The sequence below is a fragment of the Marasmius oreades genome, chromosome 2 (assembly GCF_018924745.1).
Source record: "Marasmius oreades isolate 03SP1 chromosome 2, whole genome shotgun sequence".
NCBI classification, from domain to species: domain Eukaryota; kingdom Fungi; phylum Basidiomycota; class Agaricomycetes; order Agaricales; family Marasmiaceae; genus Marasmius; species Marasmius oreades.
The window spans coordinates 596,569-620,150 of NC_057324.1; the positions used below are offsets into that span (position 1 = coordinate 596,569).

The following is a 23,582-nucleotide window of genomic DNA, read 5'->3' on the forward strand; positions in this document are numbered from 1 at the left end:
ACGTCTTGCATACCGACGACGTAATAAATCCTACGCAATTTCATATTCGGAAGCAATATATATCTGGGTTTTCGGTTAACTACAGACACAATCAACGGCGATTCACGGATTCGATTCTTTGCTTAGGAATCTGCACTATGTTCGATATCTACGCGACGCAGGTCAACGTTCCATCGCGAACGACGCAAGCTGGAGAAGGATACAGGTAACATAGGTGAGTTTCTGTACTAGTTGATGACTATGGAACGTTGAAACTTACTGCCAGAAATCACACTGGAACTGTCCGAAGAGTAGAATTTGCAGCTACTTCCAGCATGGTGGTCACCGTTGTTGGGCGGACCGCAGGCAGAGACTAGAGTTGTATAGTCAGCGTCAGCCCTCGTTATTCAACGCAACGTTGAACCTCCTCACCTGGGCCGGCAATCAAGGCACTACCCATAGCTTGGCCGACGAAGAGGACGGCGAGAGTAGAGATGATGGTAGCAGATTTGAAGAACATGATAATAGTAGTTGTTGAGTCGAGTGTTTGGTGAGGAATATTGGCTCGGTAGGTCCTCTTTTTATACGTTATCACGGCTCCTGCTCCGAGGCCTTTCTTCAAACAGGATGTAAAATCGATTTCAAACAGCTTCGGGGCGTGTGACTCAGTATCAGCCGGAGCAAAACCGCTCGCTCGCTCCTATCATTGTCTCAAATGAAGATGACGATTCCTCGTCCATTGATACACGGGAAGTACTCCATTCGACGCCTTCATATAAACATACGTATTATGCACCCTAGGACTCCAAAGGACAATCCTCTTTCACGAGATTGTTACAAGAAAGTATCAAAGGCAGGGAAGGGATCATCTCTTGCCCTCGAAATCCACCATCAGTACACAACACTTTGACAAATCTCGGTTGAATTATTGGGAACACCCGTTACGGCTAGTTCGTCAAACACAGACCTCGAAGAATCCATCGCGATTGAAATTCGGCTGGTATAGTGGCGTTTCTCTCTTGGGTCTCCAGATCTTGCCGACAGATCAACTGGCTATTATCATACTATGCCAGGGTCACGGCCAACTCCCACTTTTGCCGTTGATTGGGATCTAGGTTTGTCGTGAAATGGGCCACCCTGTTTCTACAAGAGCGACTCCACCTCTGAAAACTGAACACGGGAAGACTATCAGTTGTGGTTGTATGTGTTTGATCTCAATAACATACTACAATTCATCGCGTCTCTATTTCAATAGCTTTCCAAAGATTAATAACGTCTTATGTTCATTTTCATTCCCATCTGATTATGCAGTAACCAGAGGTATAAGCTCACTACGCGTCCGAGTGTGAAACCTCCCACAAGGTTCTTCAAGATGTTTGTACTCGTGGACCTAAGGACATTCTTCAAACATCAGGAATGTTGGAATTCTCAAGATCTGTATCATTCAAATTTTACGAACCAGCCATGATAATGGGTCTTCCAAATCGAGGAGAGTCTTATTTAACCACGAGATGGCGGGTTGCGAGGGCGGCAGGGAATGATTCCTGAGTCCTCGCCTTTGGATACTATCTTGCAGATCCCATGCAGGAAAATTGTTCACCTCGTCTATTTAGGTATAGACTTTGGAGTACGTTTATATGAAGGCGTCGAAATAAATCGACTCTACTTCCCGTGTATCAATGGACGAGAAATCAGCATTCTCGTTTGAGACAATGAAAGTTGGAGCGAGCGAGCGCTTGGCTGTGGCTGATATAGATACTCCACACCCCCACGAAGCGGTTTTACGAATCGACTTTTACATCCTGTAAGTACTAACAGGTCCGTAGGAGGAAGCGAAAATGTATAAAAAGAGGACCTACCGAGCCAATATTCCGCACCAAACACTTGCCTCAACAACAACTATTATCATGTTCTTCAAATCTGCTACCATCATCTCTACTCTCGCCGTCCTTTTCGTCGGACAAGCTATGGGTGGTGTCTTGATTGCTACCGACCCAGGTGAGGACTCAGGAGATTCATAGTCGCGTCGAATAACGACGGTTGACGCTGACTATACAACCGTTCTAGTCTCTGCTTGCGGTCCACCCAACAACAATGACCACCATGCTGGAAGTAGCTGCAAATTCTACTCTGGCCCTTCGGACACTTCCACAGTGCTTTCTGGGAGTAAGTCGCAAGTCCGTTTTTATCGAAAAGTACAGGAAACTCACTTATGTTGGCCGTATCCTTCTCCAGCTTGTGTCGATCGTAATGGCAAGTTGACCTGCGTCCCATAGATATCGAGCATAGTAATAAATGCCCGGGATTGCCAAGCCATGGAATGGAATCCATGAATCGTTGTTGAAATTTGATAGTATTGATATTATTGCTGTTTGTAGTTATCCGAAAACCAGATATATGTTGCGTTTCCTATCGACTGCCCCCCCCCCCCCCCTGAACGTGTCGTGATCGTGAGCTGCTTGCTTGAAGGTAAAATGGATTCAAACGTACGAAAACGTTCCCGTCCTGAGGGTGAAATTTGAAATTTTCTCGCATCGACCCGCAGAAATACACCTTCCCTCATAGCCGAACGGGTAAAGCTCTAGCCCGCTTAGCGACCCGCAGACAAAACTTACTCAATGTCGGAGCTACCATCTACGGCGACTGCAATTCACTCAGCTCGTTACAGGAGGGTACGACTATTTCTGGGCTTGGATCAGGGTAACCAGGAAGGAAACAAGCAATCAGTATGACAAATGAACAGTGAAAAGACGGAGAGTACTAACACTTGCGGAGCTGAAAGTGAAGCTCCGACGGGTGGAAGGGAAAGACAGAAATATTTGAGTTACATACTTTCAGGTTGTTTTTTTTTCTCACAATAAGATGAACACACCAGAGCATCTGGATAGCACACACGCGATGTATGCAGTGTTCGGCCAAGTCCATGCCCGTTGTGAGCACACAGGACTTGGCGTTGATGGGTGTATGCCTCCGGATCCGTGGCGTCTGGGTAAACCCGATATTCGGTTGTTTCGGAATGCGCGATAAAGTTATGATCCGAAGATGTATGATAAAATTGGTCTGTAATACACTTATTATGTCCATTCGTATAAGTACAGATTGTGTAAACGTTTATGGGAGAGACGGACACGAAATCGGAAACTGATCCAGAACCTTCCTCAAGCCTTGGCCTTGGTGTCCGCAGCAGTCGTAGCACCAGATCCACCAGCACCCTCATTCGGGGTGCTCGCAGCTATCCGTTTAGCCTCCTCATGAATGTCGAGAACCTGCTTAGAGGTCGTGGTGTAAAATTCACGAACTTTCTGGCCCATCGCAGACGAGAGAGCCCTAGTATAATACTGGTAAAACGCCGTTGAGACATCAAAAGCTTAGACATCAGTGGAAGGAAACCTACGTCACTAGCGGTTTTAGAGAACCCTTTCTGTTCGTCGATGGACTTGGCCTGCTGAGTAGCAGCTCCAACAGTTTCCTGAAGCTTTCCAGAGATCGTTTGATCAGGACCTAACGTGCGGCTACCCAGGCCACTGTCGATGTTTTGGATATAAGAAAGAAAGCGTTTCGAGATACCGCGATTGTCTATATCGCAAGTTGCCGAGTCGGAAAAGAACGATAACGATAACGATGATGTCACTCACTATCGAGTTCGATAGCTCGCTTAAGGATGTTGTCTGACAGCATATAGCCTCTTGCGAGGTACTCTGCAGCGACTAAGCCGAAACATTGAAGTTAGGGATCGCAAACGCGTGCATTGCTAGAATGTTACGCACTTCCTGCTCTTGGCTTATCGGACTGGCTGATGGGCTCGGCGTGATCATGGTCGTCTTTAGGTTCGTCTTGATGCTCGACCTCGGAGGTAACGGTCAGAGTTGCGCCTTCCAAGGTTCCACCGTTCAGCTATGTTCACTTTCAGTTAGAGGGCTTTTTACACTTTCAAGTAACGCACCATGAGAGCGGTGTTGGCAGCAGAAGGCTTCTCAAAATGAATCGTAGCTTCAGGTCCTTTGTGATCAATCGAGATGATCCTGCATAGGAAAATGAGAGAGCGGTTGAGTTTGTAAACAAAGCACTGACTTTCCACAGAATCTGGAAGGATCGGAGAGGATCGTTAGCGACAGCGTTCAAGGACGAGTGAGACACCGTGACGTACGTGAAAAAATCATGAAGTTGGCTCTCTGCGGTAGAAGCGCTGAGTCCAGTAACCTGCAAAGAACCCTAAGTAAGAACGATCGCCTTCGTAGAGGCTCTTCACAAGGACCTACGTGAACAGAATGTGGGGAAGACATGGTGGTTTGAGGAAGAAAGGCACTGCACTTCAACTGCCGTGTGATTAAGCCTCGTGGTGACGTCAGTGGTAGTCTCATTCTTTACACGTGCAAATTTTGCTCATCACATGTGTGTGCGTCATTCTGCTCGGTCAAAGCTGCACTTCTCACATTGGAACTCACAGTAGCCTCACAAATTAGTTATCTCACTGTGGAGATCTGGACTTGGTTCGAGGATTCGTAGGCAGTAGATTCAGGAGTCAAATTTCTGCGCTTTTCACAGTTCGAAGCGCAAGCGTAACAAGCTCACAAATATGAATTCCGAACAAGTTATCCTGAGCTGCTGATGCGAAACGCCAACAAAACATCCCATTCTAAGTCTCCATCATCCCCTTGGACCTGTGCTAGTGCATATGCGTTCCATTACTACGGTGATGGTCACAAGGTATTCGAATTCAATTTCGTTCTATGAGTAAATCTGATATGTTTTCAGACCGGAGGATGAGAACTGCCAACCTGGAGTCAGGAAAGCTCTCCCACTGGCAGAACCGTGCCAAGGGGTATATCATGACGGCGGACCGTGTATTGTCATTGGATGAAGTCCTATGGGAGGTGATGCGGGGGGAGGGGGCCGGATGTAGTACTACTGTGATCGCGGGTATGCTCACAATCGTCCCTCAGTCGGTCTCGGCAGCTTGATGTTACTTGGGTGCGTTACCTTTGGAATCTATGTCCCTTTGGTCTTTTGATTCGGCACTCTCGACGTTTGGTGTAAGTATAGTATTCACATACCGAGAAAAATATCATGAGGACCCTCGTGATACGCCTCGTCTATAGAGGCTGGCAGTGGCACCCTCAGTGGGCACCCGCGTTGAGCATAAAAGAACCCCAATTATTCCCCATATTTTTCCAATATTTTTCTCTCCTTCTCTTACCTGCCAAACTATGAAGTTCAAGCTTTCGGGCTCCTTCAGCTTTTACAGTTGCTCGCCCGGATCGACGTGCAATGGACACAAGGCGAAAGTAGCAAGTATATTTTCCCCCGAAAGAGATCGTACGTTGTTCCTTTCGTTGATATGGGTTGGTGTACTTGTATAAATGATTCCACACAAGATTGCAAACTACAGGCTCAGGTTGTCGTTGCATTCATTTGCCACACCTCTCCCACTGGCGTGTCTCAGACTCGCCAAATCCTTCAGTTTCCGTCATTGCGGCACTAAATTTCAAAAAAACGAGAGCTTGAGTGCTCCTGGACCAGCGCAACAAAAGACCATTCACTTACACAAACCGAGATAACATCCCCACCGCAGGAGCCCGAGTTTGAGTCCGGTCGACACGCGTATCTGGCAGTGGTTAAGTCCTATTAGCGTCTACACGATGCAATGAACATGAACTTTGTCATACCTCAGCCCAGTGAACCTATTCGTATACTCCACAAACTTAATTGGTGGTGGGCTACACTCAAAGACACCCTGGGTACAAGGGTTCTGGTCCGTCACGAGACTGTCAACAGGACCGCAGTTGGTGTCGTAGATGGTCCCTAGAAACAAAAGATACCCACACTTGGGTGAGTAAACATAACTCTGGCGGGAGAAAAGTCGACGCACAGCGATCACCACCATCTGCAAGGTGTTGGACGTTGCCAATCCCGTAGTTGTAGCCGGGGCAGATAGCATTGGCCTGTTCTGCAAGAACCAGACCGAGAGCAACAGGGAGAAGTAGAGAGGAAAGCGAGAACGATTTCATGACAGATAGATCGTGTTGTATGATACTGAACAATCCGACGAGGGGCTTTTATACCTGGACGGAGATCCGGGCCTCCTCAGACGAGGCCCAAACTCAGCGCCCAGATTCTCCGGAATCGTACTTATTGCGACGGTTACAGCCTACAGCCGAGTTCAAATGGTTCTGTTAGAGGGAGCACGCAACAGGCTATCCATTAACACACCGCTGTACATAATTGAGAGAAGGATCTGGGGACAGGTAGTGATGGGGACCTCGCTTTGAGCAGGCTGGTGTGCGTCCACCCGGGCGTATCTTACTAACGATCTGATTGTCGGCTTCCACCAGATACAATCGACTCGGTTCTGGTTTTTTGTACGTTTATTTTCCGTAACCCATCTCTCCGAACGGTAGGGAACAGCGCTAGCAGGGGTGGGACGGGGATGGGAACGGGACGCAAATTCCATCCCTGCATCGGCAATGGCCCATAATCCAAAAGTGGCAGAACCAGTGCACGTTCACATTGTCGAATATCGAGTCCTCGATCAATACACGACGCTGAACGTCCAAGCTGTAAAAGTATGACACCCATGGCGGGAGGGATGACCCATGGACTCGGCACCAAAAATCTATGAACGAGGGATGTCATTATGCTTCGACCTTCCCTTCTTGTCTTTCTCCTCCTTTTCCCGCTCTTTGCCTTTTTCTGATTCCTTCTCCTTCTCCTTTCATTTAGCCTTCTCCCTCTCCTTCTTTGCTTTATCTTTCTCCTTTTCGCTCTCCAGCTCCTTCTTCCTACGGCTAGAAGACGAACTCCCAAGAGAGCTCACAGTCATGCTTGCTCGCCCACTGGTTTTCTCATTGAGCGTGTCAGCCAAAGGCTCAGTGGTGGCGGCTATAAACGTCACCATAGACGATTGAGGTGACGATACCGTAGGAGGAGTTTGTGAAGATGAACCTTCGCAAGTCGTATCCCAAATCAATGAGAGAGTAGGCATACTAGGCCTTCTACCGCTCACAAACTCGCGCTCGCGGAATTCCGAACTTATGCCTCCAGTCGAAGCGAAGTGGAATAAACCCGAGGTTAAATTTTGCGAGTTCGATCTATTGTGGTTATGGCATGGAGGCGTGATAGCAGGAGATGAAGGGTACGATGGATGCGAGTGTGGGTCCGGTATTGGCGGAGAGATACTCATACCAAAACTAAGTCGTCTACCACTTGACCTTTGAAGGCTTTCGTTCGATGATGATAAGAGCCTCGTGGTACCTATTGTTGTCGAATATTCTTGAGAATACGACCCGTGTTTCGTCCATATAAGTGTTGGCAATCGAAGGTGCAGGTGTGTATGGAGGAGTGGACACCAGGGTCATGGGCAGAGCAGCTGCGTTCTCAAGACCACCCTCGTAGGTTCCAATGCCATACAGTCCCTCTGTGCCAACCGATAATCATCTTCCTGGATCCAGACCTCCTTCTCAGCTTGTGTTATGGTCATAGTCTTGACCTTCGCCTCCTTCCGTTTCTTCTATCTCTACAAACATTGTTGCGTGTGGGCTAGCGGGGGGTTACTGGCAGGTACGAGTCCGAGGTCACGACATCTTGTATCCACGAAACGAATGTTCATTTTCATTTCAGAAAGATCTTTTTGGCCTGGAGGGAAGGAATAGCTCACCATCTGAGGAATGCATGAATAAATAGGAACTTACTGTGTAGAAAACTACTTCCATCCATCCTGGTCTGTTTTTTGTATGTTTTCTTCTACAAAATCCCCTCTACAACCTTCAGCAGCACTACCGTCTCTTGCGACCACGAAACCGAGGAGCATATTAAGATGTAATGTGCCCACTCCCTTCGTTTCGGGATCTGATGGATCCAGAAGCTTCAATGAGTTAAAGCTTTATGTTTCAATTATTGAACGGCGGGTTGAGAGACGTTCACGTTCAGCCTCGAGACTGTATTTGTCTGCGTCTTCGAGGTCACGATGGATGTGAGTGCGCTTATTGAAGTTATTCTATGGTTAGACAGCCGCCCTGCAAAGGAACGAGAAAGGTTGGAATTTACCTTAAAGCGAAAGGTCGGGACTCGGAAAAAACGCGTTGAAGAGAGTGACTGAGAACAAGGAACGTCACTGCGACAAAGTCGGCGTTATCTTCTCCGCGAAATAAAAAGGGAAAGAAATTCGCACAGTTAAAGAAGCTCTGTCACTACTTTCTTCGCCGACCTTGCTCAACTCTGACGATTCAGTGGGCCCACTCCCCTTACCACGCTTCTTCTTCCTTCTCAAACTCTCTTCGCGAGTGTTATTGGTGTGTTGCTAGCTCGAGATAGAGGAATTTAATATTAAAGCTGTACTTCACTTGATACAGAAAACTGTCAGACTCACTGCAAATTCGCCTCAAAGCGGTTCAGAAATCTGGCCATGTAGTCGTTCTAGGGGGCGCGAATCATGTACGCCGAGTTGAGCTATTCAGCGTCACATTTGAACTCACCATACACACCTCTATCTCAGTAGCACAACGTTATCCCATGAAGATTTGGACTTGGTTCGAGGATTCGTTGGCAGTCAAATTTCTGCGTTTTTCACATTTCCACGAGCAAGCGTAACAAGCTCACAAACATGATTTCAAAAGGTATCCCGAGTTCGAAATCGTCATGGGGTACAACGAGTGCGAAACGCCAAATTGAACCCACTTTAAGCCCCCATCATCCCCTTGGGCCTGTATTGATATGTGTTTACGGCAATAGTCACAAGGTATTCGAATTCAATTTCGTTTCTATGAGTAAATCTGATATGTTTTTCAGACTGTGAACGGGGCTGACCTGAAGCTCGCCCAGAAACGTGCCAAGGGCCCGGGCCCAGGGGTATATGGCGGATATATATGGCAGACCGTGTATTGAAGTCTTAACGGGAGGTGATGCGGTGGGAGGGGGCCGGCTGTATGTGATCGCCAGTGTGCTCACTGTGGAAGACTTAATCGTCCTTCAGTCGGTCTCGGAAGCTTGATGTTACTTGGGTGCGTAATCCTTGGAATTTATGTCCCTTTTGTTTCTTGATTCGGTACTCTCGTCAAGGCACCTCGACGTTTGGTGTAAGTATATTGACATACCGAGGAACAGACTACGAGGACCCTCGTGGTACGCCTCGTCATATGGCCCACCCACCCTTGGACACCCGCATCCCGTATAAAAGAACCCCGATTATTTCCCATATTTCTCTCTTCTCTTACCTGCCAAACTATGAAGTTTAAGCTTTTCGGGCTCCTCCAGCTTTCGCAGTTGCTCGCCCGGATCAACGCGCAATCGACGCAAGACGAAAGTAGCAAGTATATTTTCCCCGAAGGAGATCGTACGTTCCTCTAATTGATTTGGGCTGGTGTACTTGTAGTGACGCTCCTTGACGCGTTGCACAGTAAACTTTTACAGCGGTAAATCTAACGCGTCGGTCACCTTTGACCAACATTCGTTGTTGCTTGATGGAAAGGCACGTACCGCGTCTCTTGTTCGCAACAGTTCTCTTGGTTATTGATACTGCTTGCAGCGCGTTCTGTTTTTCTCCGGCGAGTTCCACCCATTCAGGCTTCCGGCTCCTGAGCTTTGGCGAGATGTATTACAAAAGTACGTCTCCAATCTGTTCTTTCCAGGTTAACAAGTACTGACAACAATTTGGTAGATTCAAGGCCAGTATCTGAAAGCTTTGAAACTTCAAGTTCCTTTCTAACTCGTTTACGAATGCTCAGGCAGGAGGCTTCAATGGTGTATCCATATACCGTACGTGTTCTCCCCTACCTCATGCACGATTTCGTATTTACTTGGTGCGCGGTACAGTGCATTGGGGGCTTATCGCACCCAACAACCGAACTGTGGAGTTTACGGTGCACAATGACGTTGCAGCTTTCTATGAAGTAGCAAAGGAGGTTGGGTTACTAGTCATCGCAAGGCCTGGGCAAGTCTGCAACTAATAGCTTCCGTGGTTAACGATCATCGAACGCGCTTCTGTAACAGGCCATACATCAACGCAGAATCCGCTGGCGGTAAGGTCCATCTTCTCCGTCCTCTATTTTCGCGTGTGTCTGACGGGAATGTTAAGGTGGAATTCCGAGCTGGGCATCTAACCAAGCGGGATTGGCGAGGACGAATGCTAGTGATTATAAAGAAGCTTGGGAACCTTAGTACGTTCTTATCCGATAGCTTCCCTCCTTTCCTCTGATATTCATACCTTTTCAGCATCCGAAAATTCTCAGAAGAGAGTGCGCCCTATCAATACCCTGATGGACCTCTCATTGCCGTTCAAAGCGAAAACGAGTATTCTACGTCCGCTGGTCTTCGTATTCCAGGGTTAAGCGAACATATGCAAGACATCATCGATACCTACCGAGCTCATGGCCTTACAAAAATCCCCACCGTTCATAATGATAAGAATGCGGGAGGGATGTTTGCCCAGAAGGGACTGGGGAAGGTTGATTTGTGGGTGGTGGAAGTTCTCCCTCTCTCTATGTTCTGACGCGAGAAACTTAGGTACGGATGGGATGGATACCCGCTAGGCTTCGATTGCGATAGGCCGGAGGTGTGGACTGAGCTCTCAACTCGTAAGTTAAGGCCGTATTAAATGTTGAGGGAAGCCAACGGGTCTTTTTCGCCAGAACATGACGCGAGTCATCAACGATGGAACCCTGCCGAACCATTAGCTCTATTTGAATGGCAAGGTACCTGCGGTCTCATCTTCCTTTCGCGTTCGTCTATTGATATGCAATGGTACTTTTAATAGGTGGAGCTTTCTCGTACTGGTCAGGTCCAGGATATGACATGTGTTACGCGTTAATCAACGAACAGTTTGCGAATGTAGGTGGTGTTCCTCGTCCTTTTTCTCTCCACTTTCTCACCTGGCTATCCTAGGTTTACTACAAGGTATTTATTTCATCATTTCAGGATAACGATCGACCTGACTGTCACTAGAATAACTACGCCGCAGGTGCCGCTCTACAAAACCTCTACATGACTTACGGAGGAACAAACTGGGGTAATATGCACACGCACACGATCTATTCGAGTTATGAGTATGTCTATTCGACTCTTAATCATTTGTTTGGATGTCGATGTCAATCTCATCTCCTACTTCCCTAGCTATGGCGCCGCTATCAGTGAAGATCGCCTCCTCACTCCGAAATTCCACGAGATCAAACTCCAATCTCTCTTCCTCCACGCCTCACCCGATTACCTCCTCGTCGGACGTATCGGAAACGCTACGGCCCTACACACCAACTCGTCTGACACCTACACTACGCACCTCCATTCGCCGAAGACTAAAGCCAACTTTTATTTCGTGAGGCAGAACACGAATCAAAAGACGAGCGATACGGTGTTTAGTTTGAAGGTCAATTCGACGTTGGTTGCAGGTGACGAAGGGGAGAAGGAAGTTGAGATACCGAATGTGACGTTGAAAGGGAGAGAGAGTAAGATTTTAGTTTCGAATTATCCGTTCGGGAAGAGTACTTTGGAGTACTCAAGTGCTGAGGTGAGATTTTCCATAGTTTCTGCCCGCGCACGTTATTGAGGAGAAGCTCGATTCTGTTTAGGTCCTGACCTGGGGTACATACGACGAGGTGTGTTCTTCAAAGAGACTCTATCTGGCGCTGCTCTTTATGTGACGACTCTCGATAGGTGGATACCATCGTGCTCTACGCGTTCAAGGGGCAGCATGTGGAAATCTCTGTTCTGGCGTCGACTTCCAATCAAAGAGTTGCCCATGTTGGTTCTACCAGCGTCACAGCCACCGCTGGAGATCAAGTTCGTGCTGTTTCACTTTTGTCATTCCTCCTCTTACCCCTCCATTAGACGGTCAAACTATCTGGAACTACCTCTGGTGTATCTATCTTCACCTTTGACTCCAAGCGCGTCATTGTCCTCGACAAAGAAACCGCATATGGATTATGGGCTCCTAGACTGGAAGGACGCAATGACAATAACGTCTCGTATGACCTTAGCCCAGACACACCCTCCGTACTTCTTACCGGCCCGTACCTCGTGCGCTCCGCATCTGTGAAGGGAAGCACCCTCGATCTCGTCGGTGATACCAACGCAACGGAACCTACCACCGTCGAAATTTTTGCCCCCACGTCTTTCAAGGCTGTTACCTGGAATGGGAACCCGGTCAAGGTGAAGGAGACAGAGTTGGGAACACTGAAAGGGGTTCTCAACCCGCCAGAAAACTTGAAAACGGCGAAGTTACCGGTATTGGAAGAGTTGGAATGGGCCTGTGCGGATTCGTTACCGGAACTGGGAGAAAATTTCGATGAAATCGATGGGGAATGGGTTGTGGCGGATAAGACTGAGACGAAGAGGCCGTTGAAGATGTTGAGCGGCAAGGTTTGTTGAGTTGGCTTTGTCTTGGAATCTTTGTGAGGATCTGACTTTTGTTTTTCTCCAATCTAGAGTGTGTTGTACGGACCTGAGTGAGACTATCCTCCGCTTCATTCTGTTTCTCATCCTCTTCGAACGATGTTGATGCTCTGCTTTCAGGTACGGTTTCCATGCTGGTGACTGGGTATGGCGTGGCCGCTTTACTGGAAACGCTACCGGCGTTCAGTTGTCAATTCAAGGGTATGAGACCTCGCTCTCCTCCATTCTAGTATTTATCTCCGTTTGCAGAGGCTTTTCATTTGCTTATTCCGCCTGGTTGAACTCCGATTTCCTCGGTTCCGGTCAAGGATCTTCCCATAGCCAAGATGGTGTCGATCTCCTCTCGGTCAATTTCACCTTCCAGCCGGAATGGTTGAAGGAAGAAAACGGTACGTTCGCTTTCGTATTTCTTCTTCTGTGGTTTAACCTGGTCACTGGGTTCCACTAGTGATTACTCTGATTCATGATTCCACGGGTATGAACCAAGACTGTGCGTGCAGCTTCTCGTTTTTAATGATGGTCAAGTTCCTGATTGGATATTGATTTATCAGACAATGTCAATGACGAACATAAAACGCCCAGGGGTATTCGAGGGTATAAGTTGCTGTCTGCAGACAACAAGGACTTTACGGAGTGGAAGGTAGCTGGAAGTACGTTGTGTTTTCATTCTCGAATGATGCGAAGTTCAAGCCAACCAATACACGCCTTACAGATATCGGAGGTGAAAACGCGCCAGATAGGATTCGAGGTCCGTACAATGAAGGTGGTTGGTGGTTTGAGCGTGAAGGTAGGGCTGAATTGAACTCAGTGTATAACTTCGACGCTAAAGCTTGTCCAAGGTGCTCACCTCCCTGGTTACGATGCCTCTTCTTGGAACCAATCATGCTCTCCAACCACCGGAATCTCTTCCCCTGGGGTAACTGTATATCGCACCACGTTTGACCTCAACCTCCCTCATAACGCTGATATTCCTCTCTCCTTCGAATTCTCCCTAACGAACAACACCGAGGCCGTCAATAAACCCTACCGCTCGTTGCTCTTCGTCAACGGTTGGCAGTTTGGGAGGTTTATTTCCGGATTGGGACCACAGACGAGCTACCCTATCCCCGAGGGTATCTTGAATCATCATGGGACGAATGAGGTGTTGTTGACGCTTTGGGCGTTGAATAAAGGCGGTGCGAAGTTTGGCAAGCTGGAGTTGAAGAAGAGAGGTGTGCTATCGTCGAGTAAGAAAGCGAAGGTTGAGGTTGTCGAAGCACCTGGCTGGAATGAATTGAGGGGTTAACCTATGTAGTAAATACGTTGACTTCTGTTTATTTCTTGAATCCAAATTACTGAACAAATTCAGTTTGGGACATTGAGCGATAGAGCCACGAGAAAAAAATGCACCTACTGTCTCGGACCGGGAAGCCGGACACACGGGGAAGCCGGACGGCGGCGTCCTAGCACGATAATTAGTAACTTTCCTATGATATGTATAGTAATGAAAATGTACCTTACCATCTCATTGAGCTCTCTTATGAGTTTGAGGGCAAGGTGTGCACAACTAAGGGAAATATGGCAATTCTCACATGTCTTGTCCGAATCAGGCACCAATTCCTTAATTGGGAATACGGATCAATGTAAGCACATGTCCACACAAGGTGACACTCCTACCAAAATCCCTTTCTTCCCTTATTATTATATGCTCTATAGACACTCCCCAAGCTCTAACAGATGCAATATTAGGCCTTCAGCTCATGCAGAGTTTGTTAACACTGAATCTTTTCACTTTTTCCCTTTTCCCCCCCTTTTTTTGACTAAACAATGACAGAACCATTGTGAGCCAAGTCCTTATCCAATCAACTTCAGACATTGGGGATCTGAAGTACACTACTAAATAAGGCTTTTAACCATACTTGGTGATTTTATAGATTTTTTGTGACAGATATATACAGGGGGTTACAGTAGTTCATATATATTTCTAGATTTGAGCTCAAATCTGGATCTGAGCAATTCATATGACCCACCAGTGATGTCAAATGTCACAAAAACATTCCCACTCATTGAAATTATGATTCTGGAGTGGCAGATATGACTCACAGTGTCAAAATGTGCCCTAAATATAGTTAAAACATGTAAATTTCAGTATTTTGACAAATCCATGTCCTGAAGATTACCAAGCACCATCGCAAGGTTGGTATATTGGAATTCTGGGTTTCCTGGGCAGATGGTGACAAAACTTGGGAACCTTTGGACAATGTTGAGGATTTGGAAGCATTGGAAGCATATCTGAAGACTAAAAAAATATTTGACCTTACCAGTCTGTAGTAATTAAAATTCCCTATGTAACGAGCCCCTACTTGTTCAATTTGGTCCAAAACTGAGCAGGTATACGGGCGGTATATGCATCTCTGCTGCATAGCCACCACAAGTGCCTGCCACCTACGTACGCGCGTGTCCGGCTACCCAATCTAACCGAGGTTTGGAGGTCGCCCGTGAAAAATATTCATAGCTCAGGCTCAACAGTCCCTAAAATTATTATATCTTAGTGAGAGTTACCCAAGAGGTATGGTGAGATATTGAGCTAAAATACAGTACAATACATTTCATATTCATTGTGGTAAACGGAATCTACTAACAAGCTGTCCGGCATCCGCGGCTCCGACAGTAGCTCAAAGTTTTTGTTATATCAGCGTAAGTGCAATATCCAGTGAGTTCCAAAAAGAGTGGCTCAACAAGGTCATTGACCATAATACTTGCAGGTTCAATATATTGAGCGTTACATGTACACAAAGCCACGTTAATTCATGTTCTGGTCGAATTTTGGCGTGTTCGTCGTACTATCAAGAATCGTCTTTGGCTTATCTCCAAGCTTCAAGATTCAGCAGTATCAAAGACCTCCTGCTCGCAATGCCACCATCAACGGCATTTGAGTACCCTCCGCCCATCGACCTTTTCGCATTGGCGATCCCAAACCAGGCCGTACCTGTTCCACCTCGACCCCTTCCGGTATCGAAAATACAAATGATTCGATGAGTGTTGCTAGGACGACTTGCATTTCGAGGATACTTTAGATACGAAGGGGTAAGCACGACTCATCGACAAGGCGCGAAAAGGACATACGCAAATCGCCATCCAATACACCCTCGGACTCCGCCACCTAAAGAGTATCGACCGCTGTGAAGGAAATCGTAGTGGAAGATAACGAAGACGCACTGAAGGTCATAAGATTCCCAAACATACCGAGCGTTGTTGGCTTTTTATTGTTTGTGAAGCGGTTTGGGTTCCACTGGTCAGCGTCCTCGCCCCATAGCTCCTTGTTCCTACGCGAAATGAGATATAAGCGAAAAGAAAGCGAAAGGAAACTCACCGATTGTAGCCATAAATGCTAGCGTGCACTCGTTGTCCTTTGACCACCGGTACTTGAGTCAACACTGATCCGGACGCGTCCACAACGGGATTATCCAGTGGTATAACATCGTCTACATCCGCTTCACGGAACAGGTCTGGAACGATGGGATGAAACCGGAGGGTTTCCTAAAACACGATTTCATTATCAAGATTATCAGGACCCTTGAGAAGGTGGAAAGCGCGGACCCTTATAACCCGATTCAAGTGCGCCATACCCTCCAAGTCTTTCACCAGCAGGGGCTCATTCGCGTTCCCGGTCTGTTCTCGCACGCTCTTTATCTCTTTGAATAATATCTCTTGCTCTTTGGGGTGCATGGCAACCTCATAAAAGATCCAGCTCAAACTAAAGTGAGAACGACGCATGGTTAGCTTTCGTCCCTGTGGGGAGTATGCAAAGGAAACGATACAGACGTAGACGCAGTAGTTTCATGACCCGCAAAGATTACCGTTCTGCGAGTAACGTATTCAGACTCAATGAGCTGACGTGAGGAGAACAAGATCTTACGCCATTTGCGAGAGAGCTTCGCTCGGGGACATACCCTTCTCGGGGACGTTTACATACAGAGCACGGGCTAGTCGGAAGTGAAAAGCTCAATATTTCCTTCCCAAACAGGACGGGAAAATAAACGCACATAAAATGCTCATAAAGTCATTCCTTCCATCTGTTCCACTGCCTTCCGTCTTCGATTTTACGAGTTCATCCGCAATACCCCTACTGGTTTTGAGCCAATGCGCGAACCTTTTATCCTGCTTCGTCTTCTTGATGTCCAACAGCCTCGCGATGGAAGTGGGAAGAAACCGGTAAGCCGCCTGTCGTAGAAGGCGGAACTCGTTGACGTTGCGACTGTCGATGCTGAAACCGGTGGAAAGATGTGAGCTATAATACCTTGTAATGTAGTCAGGGATCGGAAACGCACAAAAGGTCTCGAATAATATCACAAAGTACGCTGATCCTTGTTCCCTCCAGAGCACCGAATTCATACTCGAATAGGCCTGAATTTAACGTCAATCAACTTCAAAGGATTACAAAAGTTCGGCATATCGCAACTCACTTTCACCAAGGGCATCCAACGCCATATTCGGTAACCATCGAACGGTATCGATGATCGTACCGGGTTGGCCAGGAGCCTTCTTCGCAACGATTTCATCTTGCCACTTGCGAGCAAGCTTGATGCAAAAAAGAAAGAATAGGAGTTTATATTTCAACTTGTTTTGCGTGACCCGGGGATGGCTCACCGATGTAGCACATGAAGCAAATACTTCAGCGAAGGGTTTGGTCTGTGCAGCAGAGAACGCTGGGTTGAGGAGTTTCCGCTGTCTGTGGTGGGTTTCCCCTTAAGAACCAGCTTTTAGATCTGGCGGCAAGGTCAAAGCAGATGCCCTCGACTCACCCCCTACAACAACGAGCCCCGGACCAAAGAGCTTCAAGGTAATATTGTTGATGTCCTTTGGTTTGGGATACCGATACGCTGATTTATGAAAAATGTGCTGGAGCCCTCTAGGGTCGGAGAGCATCAGTATATCTTCCTGGGATCGGTGGTCAACTTGAGAACATAAGAAACTGGTAGCAGAAGATAGACGAACCCCATAACAACCGGCCGTCCTAAACGCCGTCCCGTATTCGTTGAACCAATTATCCTCTAGACTTCCGACCTTCCGAACGCTATTGAACTCGCTTTCGTGGCCTTGAGAGGGATTTGGTAAGACTTGCAAGGGTATCCGGATGACTCGAATGCTTACCGAGAAGTAAAGATGGAGAAGGAGGTCCCTGGAGGAATTTCAGGGATTTTCGTTTGGCGCGAATGACGAGTGCGAGGATTGCGCCTGCTAAACCGAGTAGGTGTAAGTAAACAAGCAGGAGAACGAGAGACATCTCTTGAAGTGCCCTATCAACGAGAGGCAGAAGGTCCGGTTTGTTCCCTTCCCTTTATACGACAGGAGCTTCCGTGCTTAAAGATCAAAGTGGCTATCAATTTCCACGTTCCCAGGAAGACATGGGAGGAACCTCCGCGTCGGGGGCCGATTTGACGATGAAGAATTCGTAAATGTGATACGTCTGTCAATATCGGTTAGAATCTTTCCACGTCGAGAATATAACGGGTTCCTTCTAACGTCATCGTAGCAGTCAGAAATTTGCATGCCCAGAGTTAAACCATAAAGAACACGCCATGGTAATAAGGCGCCGAGGGCGGAGTTGTGAGGTTGAGGGTAAAAAGAAAGGAGTCATAGCTGGCTATAGTCAGTCTTCCGCATGGATGAGTCCAACACGCGGAAGGCGCCTGACGACGTTGACATCAAAGTGATACAACTCTTGTAAGAGTGATTAAAGGTCCATTTTTGGACGTCGGAAACCGATTCAATCGTTAGGGGAGAAAGGAGTAAACATCGGTTGATGAGCGCGGAAATATGAGAGCAGCCGGCGCATACGAGTTAGAGGTTTGGCATAAGGATTGCAGGTGATGAAAAGGTGGTGTTAGTGGCATGACTCGCAGAAGAAGTCCTGTCCAGGCTTCATATGGCAGTACCCATCCGATGTCATAGACGATAAAAAGGTCACACGAGTATGCCAACGTGGGGAAAAAGGGACGGAGTGGAGTTGTACTCATCAACAGTCGAAGTGGACTAACTGCCATGCACCGGCCCAGCCTTTTACAACTCCACTTCTCATAAGCTCCGTGAAACTCTCTATACAACCACGTCTGATGCGCAGAAAACGGTCGTGACTCGGGCAAGAACGGCGAATAACGGTTCCTCCAAGTGTCATGTGGTTCGTGCGAGGTGACTTGGAGACCTATCGAGCGATAGAAGTGTCCACCAGCCTTCGAGTTATATTGCCTGTGAAATGTTGAGGACCGAGAGGATCCGGAGCAGCGAAAAACTACACGCACCGCCATGGAGCGGCAGACAATGCACGCATTCAAGACCAGAACTTCACCGATGCTAGTGCCTTGACCTTCGAGGTTCTGACTGCAAAATAGAGTAATGGTCGTGATATTTAAGCAAAAGTTCAAGGATTACAACTGACGATTGAATATTGAATGCCAAGAGCCCTGGGTCTTCAATAGCAGTGGTTTGGGTACAAGCCTGGATGTCGATGCATGTGACTACCATGACGCTGTCATGTGATATCCCATCAAGTTCTAGGGAATCGGTAGCCTGGCTAGGCCGATCTGTACTGAGCAAAGAAGATCAAGAAGATAGTCGTGCTTTGCTATCAATGTACAGGGAATCGGATGTAACTTACAATTGTAAGTACATCGCAATACCAATACCTTTGAAGCTGCATCTGGAAAACTCGAAGGATTCATCCCCTAATAACTATTAGTAACGATTACGACTAGCACGGGAACGAACGAAGTCTGTCAGTTACTTCCTGCTCGCAATCCGACGATCAATGGCATCTGGAAACCCTCCTTCCAACGACCTTTGACCATCGGAGACAAAAATCCTCCGGACCTCACAGGGTCAATCTCGATCCCTTCAGGAAGCGAAAACACAAACGATTCGACCAGTGCTGCGAGAACGACCTGAACTTCAAGAACGTTTGAATGATGAGTGAGTATCAACGACGCTAGTGGTGATTGGGTCAATTAGTGAGACTTAAGCGAATCACCATCCGATACACCCTCGGACTGCACCACCTAAAATTGTCACAAGACAGTGGTTACAGGGAGATCAGGAGAAAGAAGGATGGCTGGTCGTACTGAATGTCGTCACGTTCCCAAACACTCCCAATGTCGTCCGCTTCTTATGGTCGGTGAAACGACTTGGATTCCACTCATTAGCATCATCACTCAAATCTGTTTAAGTCTGCTACTTCCATTGTTACTGAATCTCATTGAGATAAATTCGACGATATGGAGGGACATGATTATCTGTAGAAAAACGTCACGTTCATCTACCAACTTGAAGATTTCGGGGACGCAAAACGTTGACGCTCACCAGTGGTAAAATCACGTGGACCGTACTTTGACCCTAGCCTATCGATGACCGACCCGCAGTCTTGCTATGCGTAATTACCGAGAAATCCAGTACCCTCCATAGGAAACTACCAGTACATGTGGTCCATGAGGAGACTATATTAAGAGCAGCGGAATACAAAGCCTGTTACTCAATTTTGCTTCAATGGTAACACCAAATTCTGGCTTACCGCATTTGAACGGGACTCCTGTTGTTTATTCAATACTGTAAAATGGGTAAACTGTAAACGCGAATCAATAGAAAAAGAAGTCAATACAACTCACCATGCGAGGTCTCTCAAAACTCCTCCGCACAGAGAGCGATCGAGAGCTTGCCGAATGGTGACCTGAGGATTCCTCCCGGACCGGCAAGAAAGTCACGGAAGACGATTCGTAACGGTAACGCCCTCCAAATTCATCTCCCCAACATCTCCCGAGAATCATATACACAGACAGGTCTCTTCATAGTCTTGTTGAAGGTTCTCACGTTGACTTAGGCTTCCAGTGTCGCTAGCGCTCACCCATAGAAAAACTCGATATATGGAATTTCGGATCCAAAGTCTGAAATTTTTACTCGGTGCTTCAGAGTGAATTTCTGCAAAGGTCGGCCGACGACGCACATCGGGGGACATTTCCCGACTGGCAGGAGTTAAAAAGCCAATGAAAAGCTCGAGCAGGACGGGTAGCGTTTGGCAAAGCGAGACACTATGGTCGCCGCTCAGATCTCCACCACCGACGTTCCTGACAGTTCGGGCTGGTCTGCGTCCTTGTACAACAAGAACGCAAGCTTCGTCTATTCCGCTGCCTTTACAACTCCTATTCTTAAACTCCTCGACGCTAAACCAGGAGAAAAAATTGTTGATTTTGGATGTGGCAGCGGAGAGCTCACTCTCGAGCTCGAAAAGATCGTTGGAGCAAAGTCGGGATCTGGGGGTTTGGTTGTTGGTGTGGATAATAGCGAGAGCATGGCGAGTTTTCAGTTTCTGCCATTCCCTCGTTGTCAGCAGAAGACTGACCTCAGCCTTTGACTTCAGATAAGAACAGCGAAGGAGAACGGACTCAATAGCTGCTTCGTTGCGGATATTCAACAGAGTTTGGAATTCCCAAAAGTCATGGCGGTTCCAAGGAACAATTACGATGCCGTATTCACGAACGCCGCATTGCATTGGTGCAAAAAGGATCCGGTAGGGGTTATACGGAGCGTAAAGACTCTCTTGAAGCCAGGGGGAAGATTTGTCGGAGAATTAGGAGGTTTCATGAACTGCGTCGGTGAGAGAGAGATCATCTTGATGGTGTCTAAAACTTCTCTTATCGTTTTCTCGTGCAGGAGTAAGGTCTGCCCTCCATGTTGTTCTAAAACGACGAGGGCACGACTCGACAACTGTGGACCCTTGGTTCTTTCCCTCTCCAGAACATTACTCAAAGGTCAGTCACTTCTACATGTCTCTCGGGACGAAAACCTGAAGGTTAAGCCTCTTGGTAGCTTTTAATCGAACAAGGCTTTTAAGTCGAACACATTTCCCTGACTCCAAGGCTGACCCCGCTGCCTGCAGGAATGAAGGGCTGGTTGGATGTATTTGCTCGAAGCTCGTGGCTTCAGGGAGTCGCGGAAAGCGAGGCGAACGATATCATCAATGAAGTCGAAGACATGTGTAGAGTTGACTGTCAGGATGGAGAGGGAAATTGGTCTATGATGTATGTCCGGTTGAGGTTTGTGGCCGTTATGAACTTGCCCGAGTAGTTGAAGAATGGCAATGATCTGTTCTATCGCTCATTGCAGTTGTATTCAATTGAACTTATTTCCTTTGTCTTGCCAGCGCGCTGCCGTGACGGGGCCTGCCCTAAAGTATCACGCCGACGGTTATCCGAATCGGAATTTTCACACAAACCACACAAGTCTCGACGCTATGCCCAACCCTCTTTGATGCTGGCACTTCCCAGTCTTGGACCTCGAAATCAACCTCATTAGTGCGACTGGAAAAATGCCAGAGATCTGAGATCCCTCCCCACACGGGTCCGGAAAAACGCTTTTACCAATGGCAAGATCGGTTTGATGTCATCAAACGCAGCAGTGTGGGACGACCCGAGAGTACCCGTAGGCCCTCTTCGACTCATTCCGATTGTGAACTAAGAAATTCACTTTCAGAAACAAGAATACCGGTACCCTTTTTGGAGGGATGGGCACCTCAAGCAGCGACGCAGTCGTTGACCGCGTAAGCCGTTACTCGGATGCGCGGAAAGTCAAGGTTGACTCAAGTGGTTCTCAATACTAGACCAGGTGAACAAACCCGACGCTTGCCGCCTTACTCAGTATTTCTGTGAACAATTTCTACAGGTATCCAGGTGCCAGGGAATAAGGTGCCGGATTTTTTTCCTCGAAACCATACCTGTTGACGCCATCGCGATGCAACGCTTTCCGCGTGGCAGCGTGGAATTCAAGGATCGGGATCTTCCATACGGTTGAGGCTCCTTTGTTGTTTTTACGCGTTCGGCACAGAGACGCCAAGGTTGTAATAATACCTCGCGATTGCGATGGACCCAGTACTCACGCCGCAATACTGGCCATCTCGCGGCCAGAACGGCCCCAGGGCATTTGTATGGCAACAGCGACCGCTCCAACAGTAGTACCGACCACCACGTTCGTGTGGGGCTACTGCATCCGTGTCAGATCATTTGAGTCGCTTCATGCGCTGCACTAGACCGCCAAAAGGTTTATACCATCGGGGATATCAGTGAGGTGTTCTACTTACTATGCGCTCTGGTGCAAGATAGGTCTTACCATAAGTGTCTAGCACGACTTCGTCATAGGTAGTGGCTTTGAAGGCCTTCAACAGTGGCCACAGCCCTTTGATACCACAAAATACCATTCTAATTTATCATTTTCACAAGGTAAAAAACACCTGTTTCAGTTACTCTCCCGAAAATACACTGGTGATGTGGCAATCTCACAATTATTATCCCGTGATTTGATAGCCCACAAGCCGGACGGGTATAAAAAGATTGTGGGTTAACCTTTGTTCCTTCCTTATCAGAACGCTCCCTCTACACTCCCCCCCATCACGCTAGCCTTAGGCTGCTCAAGATGGCAGGGCCTCCCTTGCACGACGTCAACGGTACATCCAAGCGAGCACCACACAACTCATGGCTTTCCATTTCCCTTGTCGTTGTGATGAGGGAAGGGATCTGTGAGTCGTGGCGGCCGCAAGGATTACCGTTCACGAAGCTGCACGACTCGATGAGGTCCGAGGTCAAGGTCGCACTCAGCAGCCTACGGCGTTTCCCTCCTCCCCTTTCTTGCTTCCTCCGCCACAATTCAGGCGCTAGTAACTTTGAACGTCCTGCTGGCAGTTGTTCACATCGAATCCATATCAGTAGCTCCAGGAAATGCGTCCAGAAGTCTTACAAAAGCGGATCCGTGCCATAAAATACTACGATATATAAACGAGCTTTATCGCAATAACAACTTCCTCTCGAGTTCTTCGTGCGGACCATCACCAGAGCTCTGAGGATAACGACGGTATGATGATGGACGTACGCGGGTGGTATGCAGTGATAGTGTGAACTTGTTTTTAGGCTATCTTAAAATAGAATTTCCCGTGTATTCCGGTAACGATTCGCGGTGTTCCGCTGTACCTGAAACGGGTTGAGCGGGATTTAATGCATAATTTTCGGAGCTTGAACGAACGAGCGAGATAGCACACGTCCACATGTCAGGAAGCTACAGAAGGCCTTGAAAGGAGTAGTTTACAGTCATAAGACGGTAGTACGGGTGAGTGGAGCTTTCGAGCGATGAATCGTAAAGGTTATAATGAAGCCAAATGGAAGAAAAAAAAGAACGCCACGATCTTAGCCTTCTGAGGTGTTGTTTCATTC

General features: G+C 47.5%; 10 protein-coding genes across 10 annotated transcripts; 4 read left to right on the plus strand and 6 right to left on the minus strand.

Annotated features, from left to right (window-relative positions):
- Positions 1–148: 148 nt before the first annotated feature.
- Positions 149–499, minus strand: E1B28_003778 (uncharacterized protein; the record flags this gene model as incomplete). Its single annotated transcript, XM_043148212.1, has 3 exons — positions 149–189; positions 260–352; positions 412–499. The coding sequence occupies 3 exons, from the start codon at positions 497–499 to the stop codon at positions 149–151; spliced, it is 222 nt and encodes a 73-aa protein (XP_043012804.1).
- A 1,387-nt stretch (positions 500–1,886) lies between these two features.
- Positions 1,887–2,255, plus strand: E1B28_003779 (uncharacterized protein; the record flags this gene model as incomplete). Its single annotated transcript, XM_043148213.1, has 3 exons — positions 1,887–1,977; positions 2,047–2,145; positions 2,215–2,255. 3 exons carry the CDS (start codon positions 1,887–1,889, stop codon positions 2,253–2,255), a joined length of 231 nt encoding a protein of 76 aa, XP_043012805.1.
- A 759-nt stretch (positions 2,256–3,014) lies between these two features.
- On the minus strand, positions 3,015–4,283 carry E1B28_003780 (uncharacterized protein). The gene is made up of 8 exons (XM_043148214.1): positions 4,239–4,283; positions 4,127–4,179; positions 4,051–4,062; positions 3,923–4,001; positions 3,747–3,873; positions 3,615–3,686; positions 3,374–3,555; positions 3,015–3,317 (listed from the first exon to the last, which is right to left on the minus strand). Exons 1-8 carry the CDS (start codon positions 4,260–4,262, stop codon positions 3,138–3,140), a joined length of 729 nt encoding a protein of 242 aa, XP_043012806.1. The 5' UTR covers positions 4,263–4,283; the 3' UTR covers positions 3,015–3,137.
- Positions 4,284–5,436: 1,153 nt separating this feature from the next.
- E1B28_003781 (uncharacterized protein) lies at positions 5,437–5,987 on the minus strand (the record flags this gene model as incomplete). The annotated part of the gene is made up of 4 exons (XM_043148215.1): positions 5,437–5,457; positions 5,524–5,584; positions 5,646–5,781; positions 5,849–5,987. 4 exons carry the CDS (start codon positions 5,985–5,987, stop codon positions 5,437–5,439), a joined length of 357 nt encoding a protein of 118 aa, XP_043012807.1.
- A 295-nt stretch (positions 5,988–6,282) lies between these two features.
- On the minus strand, positions 6,283–6,612 carry E1B28_003782 (uncharacterized protein; the record flags this gene model as incomplete). The annotated part of the gene is made up of 1 exon (XM_043148216.1): positions 6,283–6,612. One exon carries the CDS (start codon positions 6,610–6,612, stop codon positions 6,283–6,285), a length of 330 nt encoding a protein of 109 aa, XP_043012808.1.
- A 79-nt stretch (positions 6,613–6,691) lies between these two features.
- E1B28_003783 (uncharacterized protein) lies at positions 6,692–7,159 on the minus strand (the record flags this gene model as incomplete). The annotated part of the gene is made up of 1 exon (XM_043148217.1): positions 6,692–7,159. The coding sequence occupies one exon, from the start codon at positions 7,157–7,159 to the stop codon at positions 6,692–6,694; it is 468 nt and encodes a 155-aa protein (XP_043012809.1).
- Positions 7,160–8,578: 1,419 nt separating this feature from the next.
- On the plus strand, positions 8,579–8,859 carry E1B28_003784 (uncharacterized protein; the record flags this gene model as incomplete). The annotated part of the gene is made up of 2 exons (XM_043148218.1): positions 8,579–8,713; positions 8,764–8,859. 2 exons carry the CDS (start codon positions 8,579–8,581, stop codon positions 8,857–8,859), a joined length of 231 nt encoding a protein of 76 aa, XP_043012810.1.
- A 339-nt stretch (positions 8,860–9,198) lies between these two features.
- Positions 9,199–13,642, plus strand: E1B28_003785 (uncharacterized protein; the record flags this gene model as incomplete). The annotated part of the gene is made up of 25 exons (XM_043148219.1): positions 9,199–9,307; positions 9,372–9,442; positions 9,500–9,576; positions 9,632–9,638; positions 9,699–9,729; positions 9,787–9,904; positions 9,964–9,992; positions 10,049–10,130; positions 10,186–10,425; positions 10,477–10,547; positions 10,602–10,664; positions 10,727–10,800; positions 10,855–10,866; positions 10,915–11,015; positions 11,083–11,473; positions 11,535–11,561; positions 11,620–11,745; positions 11,794–12,324; positions 12,391–12,410; positions 12,478–12,558; positions 12,607–12,746; positions 12,806–12,847; positions 12,909–13,007; positions 13,070–13,144; positions 13,197–13,642. The coding sequence occupies 25 exons, from the start codon at positions 9,199–9,201 to the stop codon at positions 13,640–13,642; spliced, it is 3,063 nt and encodes a 1,020-aa protein (XP_043012811.1).
- Positions 13,643–15,069: 1,427 nt separating this feature from the next.
- On the minus strand, positions 15,070–18,835 carry E1B28_003786 (uncharacterized protein). The gene is made up of 16 exons (XM_043148220.1): positions 18,776–18,835; positions 18,639–18,717; positions 17,491–18,585; positions 17,335–17,435; positions 17,142–17,277; positions 16,987–17,084; positions 16,803–16,917; positions 16,668–16,743; positions 16,383–16,603; positions 16,256–16,322; positions 16,162–16,200; positions 15,937–16,093; positions 15,710–15,876; positions 15,556–15,662; positions 15,463–15,499; positions 15,070–15,407 (listed from the first exon to the last, which is right to left on the minus strand). The coding sequence occupies exons 3-16, from the start codon at positions 17,621–17,623 to the stop codon at positions 15,230–15,232; spliced, it is 1,632 nt and encodes a 543-aa protein (XP_043012812.1). The 5' UTR covers positions 17,624–18,585; positions 18,639–18,717; positions 18,776–18,835; the 3' UTR covers positions 15,070–15,229.
- A 1,282-nt stretch (positions 18,836–20,117) lies between these two features.
- E1B28_003787 (uncharacterized protein) lies at positions 20,118–21,625 on the plus strand. The gene is made up of 5 exons (XM_043148221.1): positions 20,118–20,165; positions 20,215–20,677; positions 20,744–20,978; positions 21,037–21,134; positions 21,193–21,625. Exons 2-5 carry the CDS (start codon positions 20,417–20,419, stop codon positions 21,214–21,216), a joined length of 618 nt encoding a protein of 205 aa, XP_043012813.1. The 5' UTR covers positions 20,118–20,165; positions 20,215–20,416; the 3' UTR covers positions 21,217–21,625.
- Positions 21,626–23,582: the final 1,957 nt, after the last annotated feature.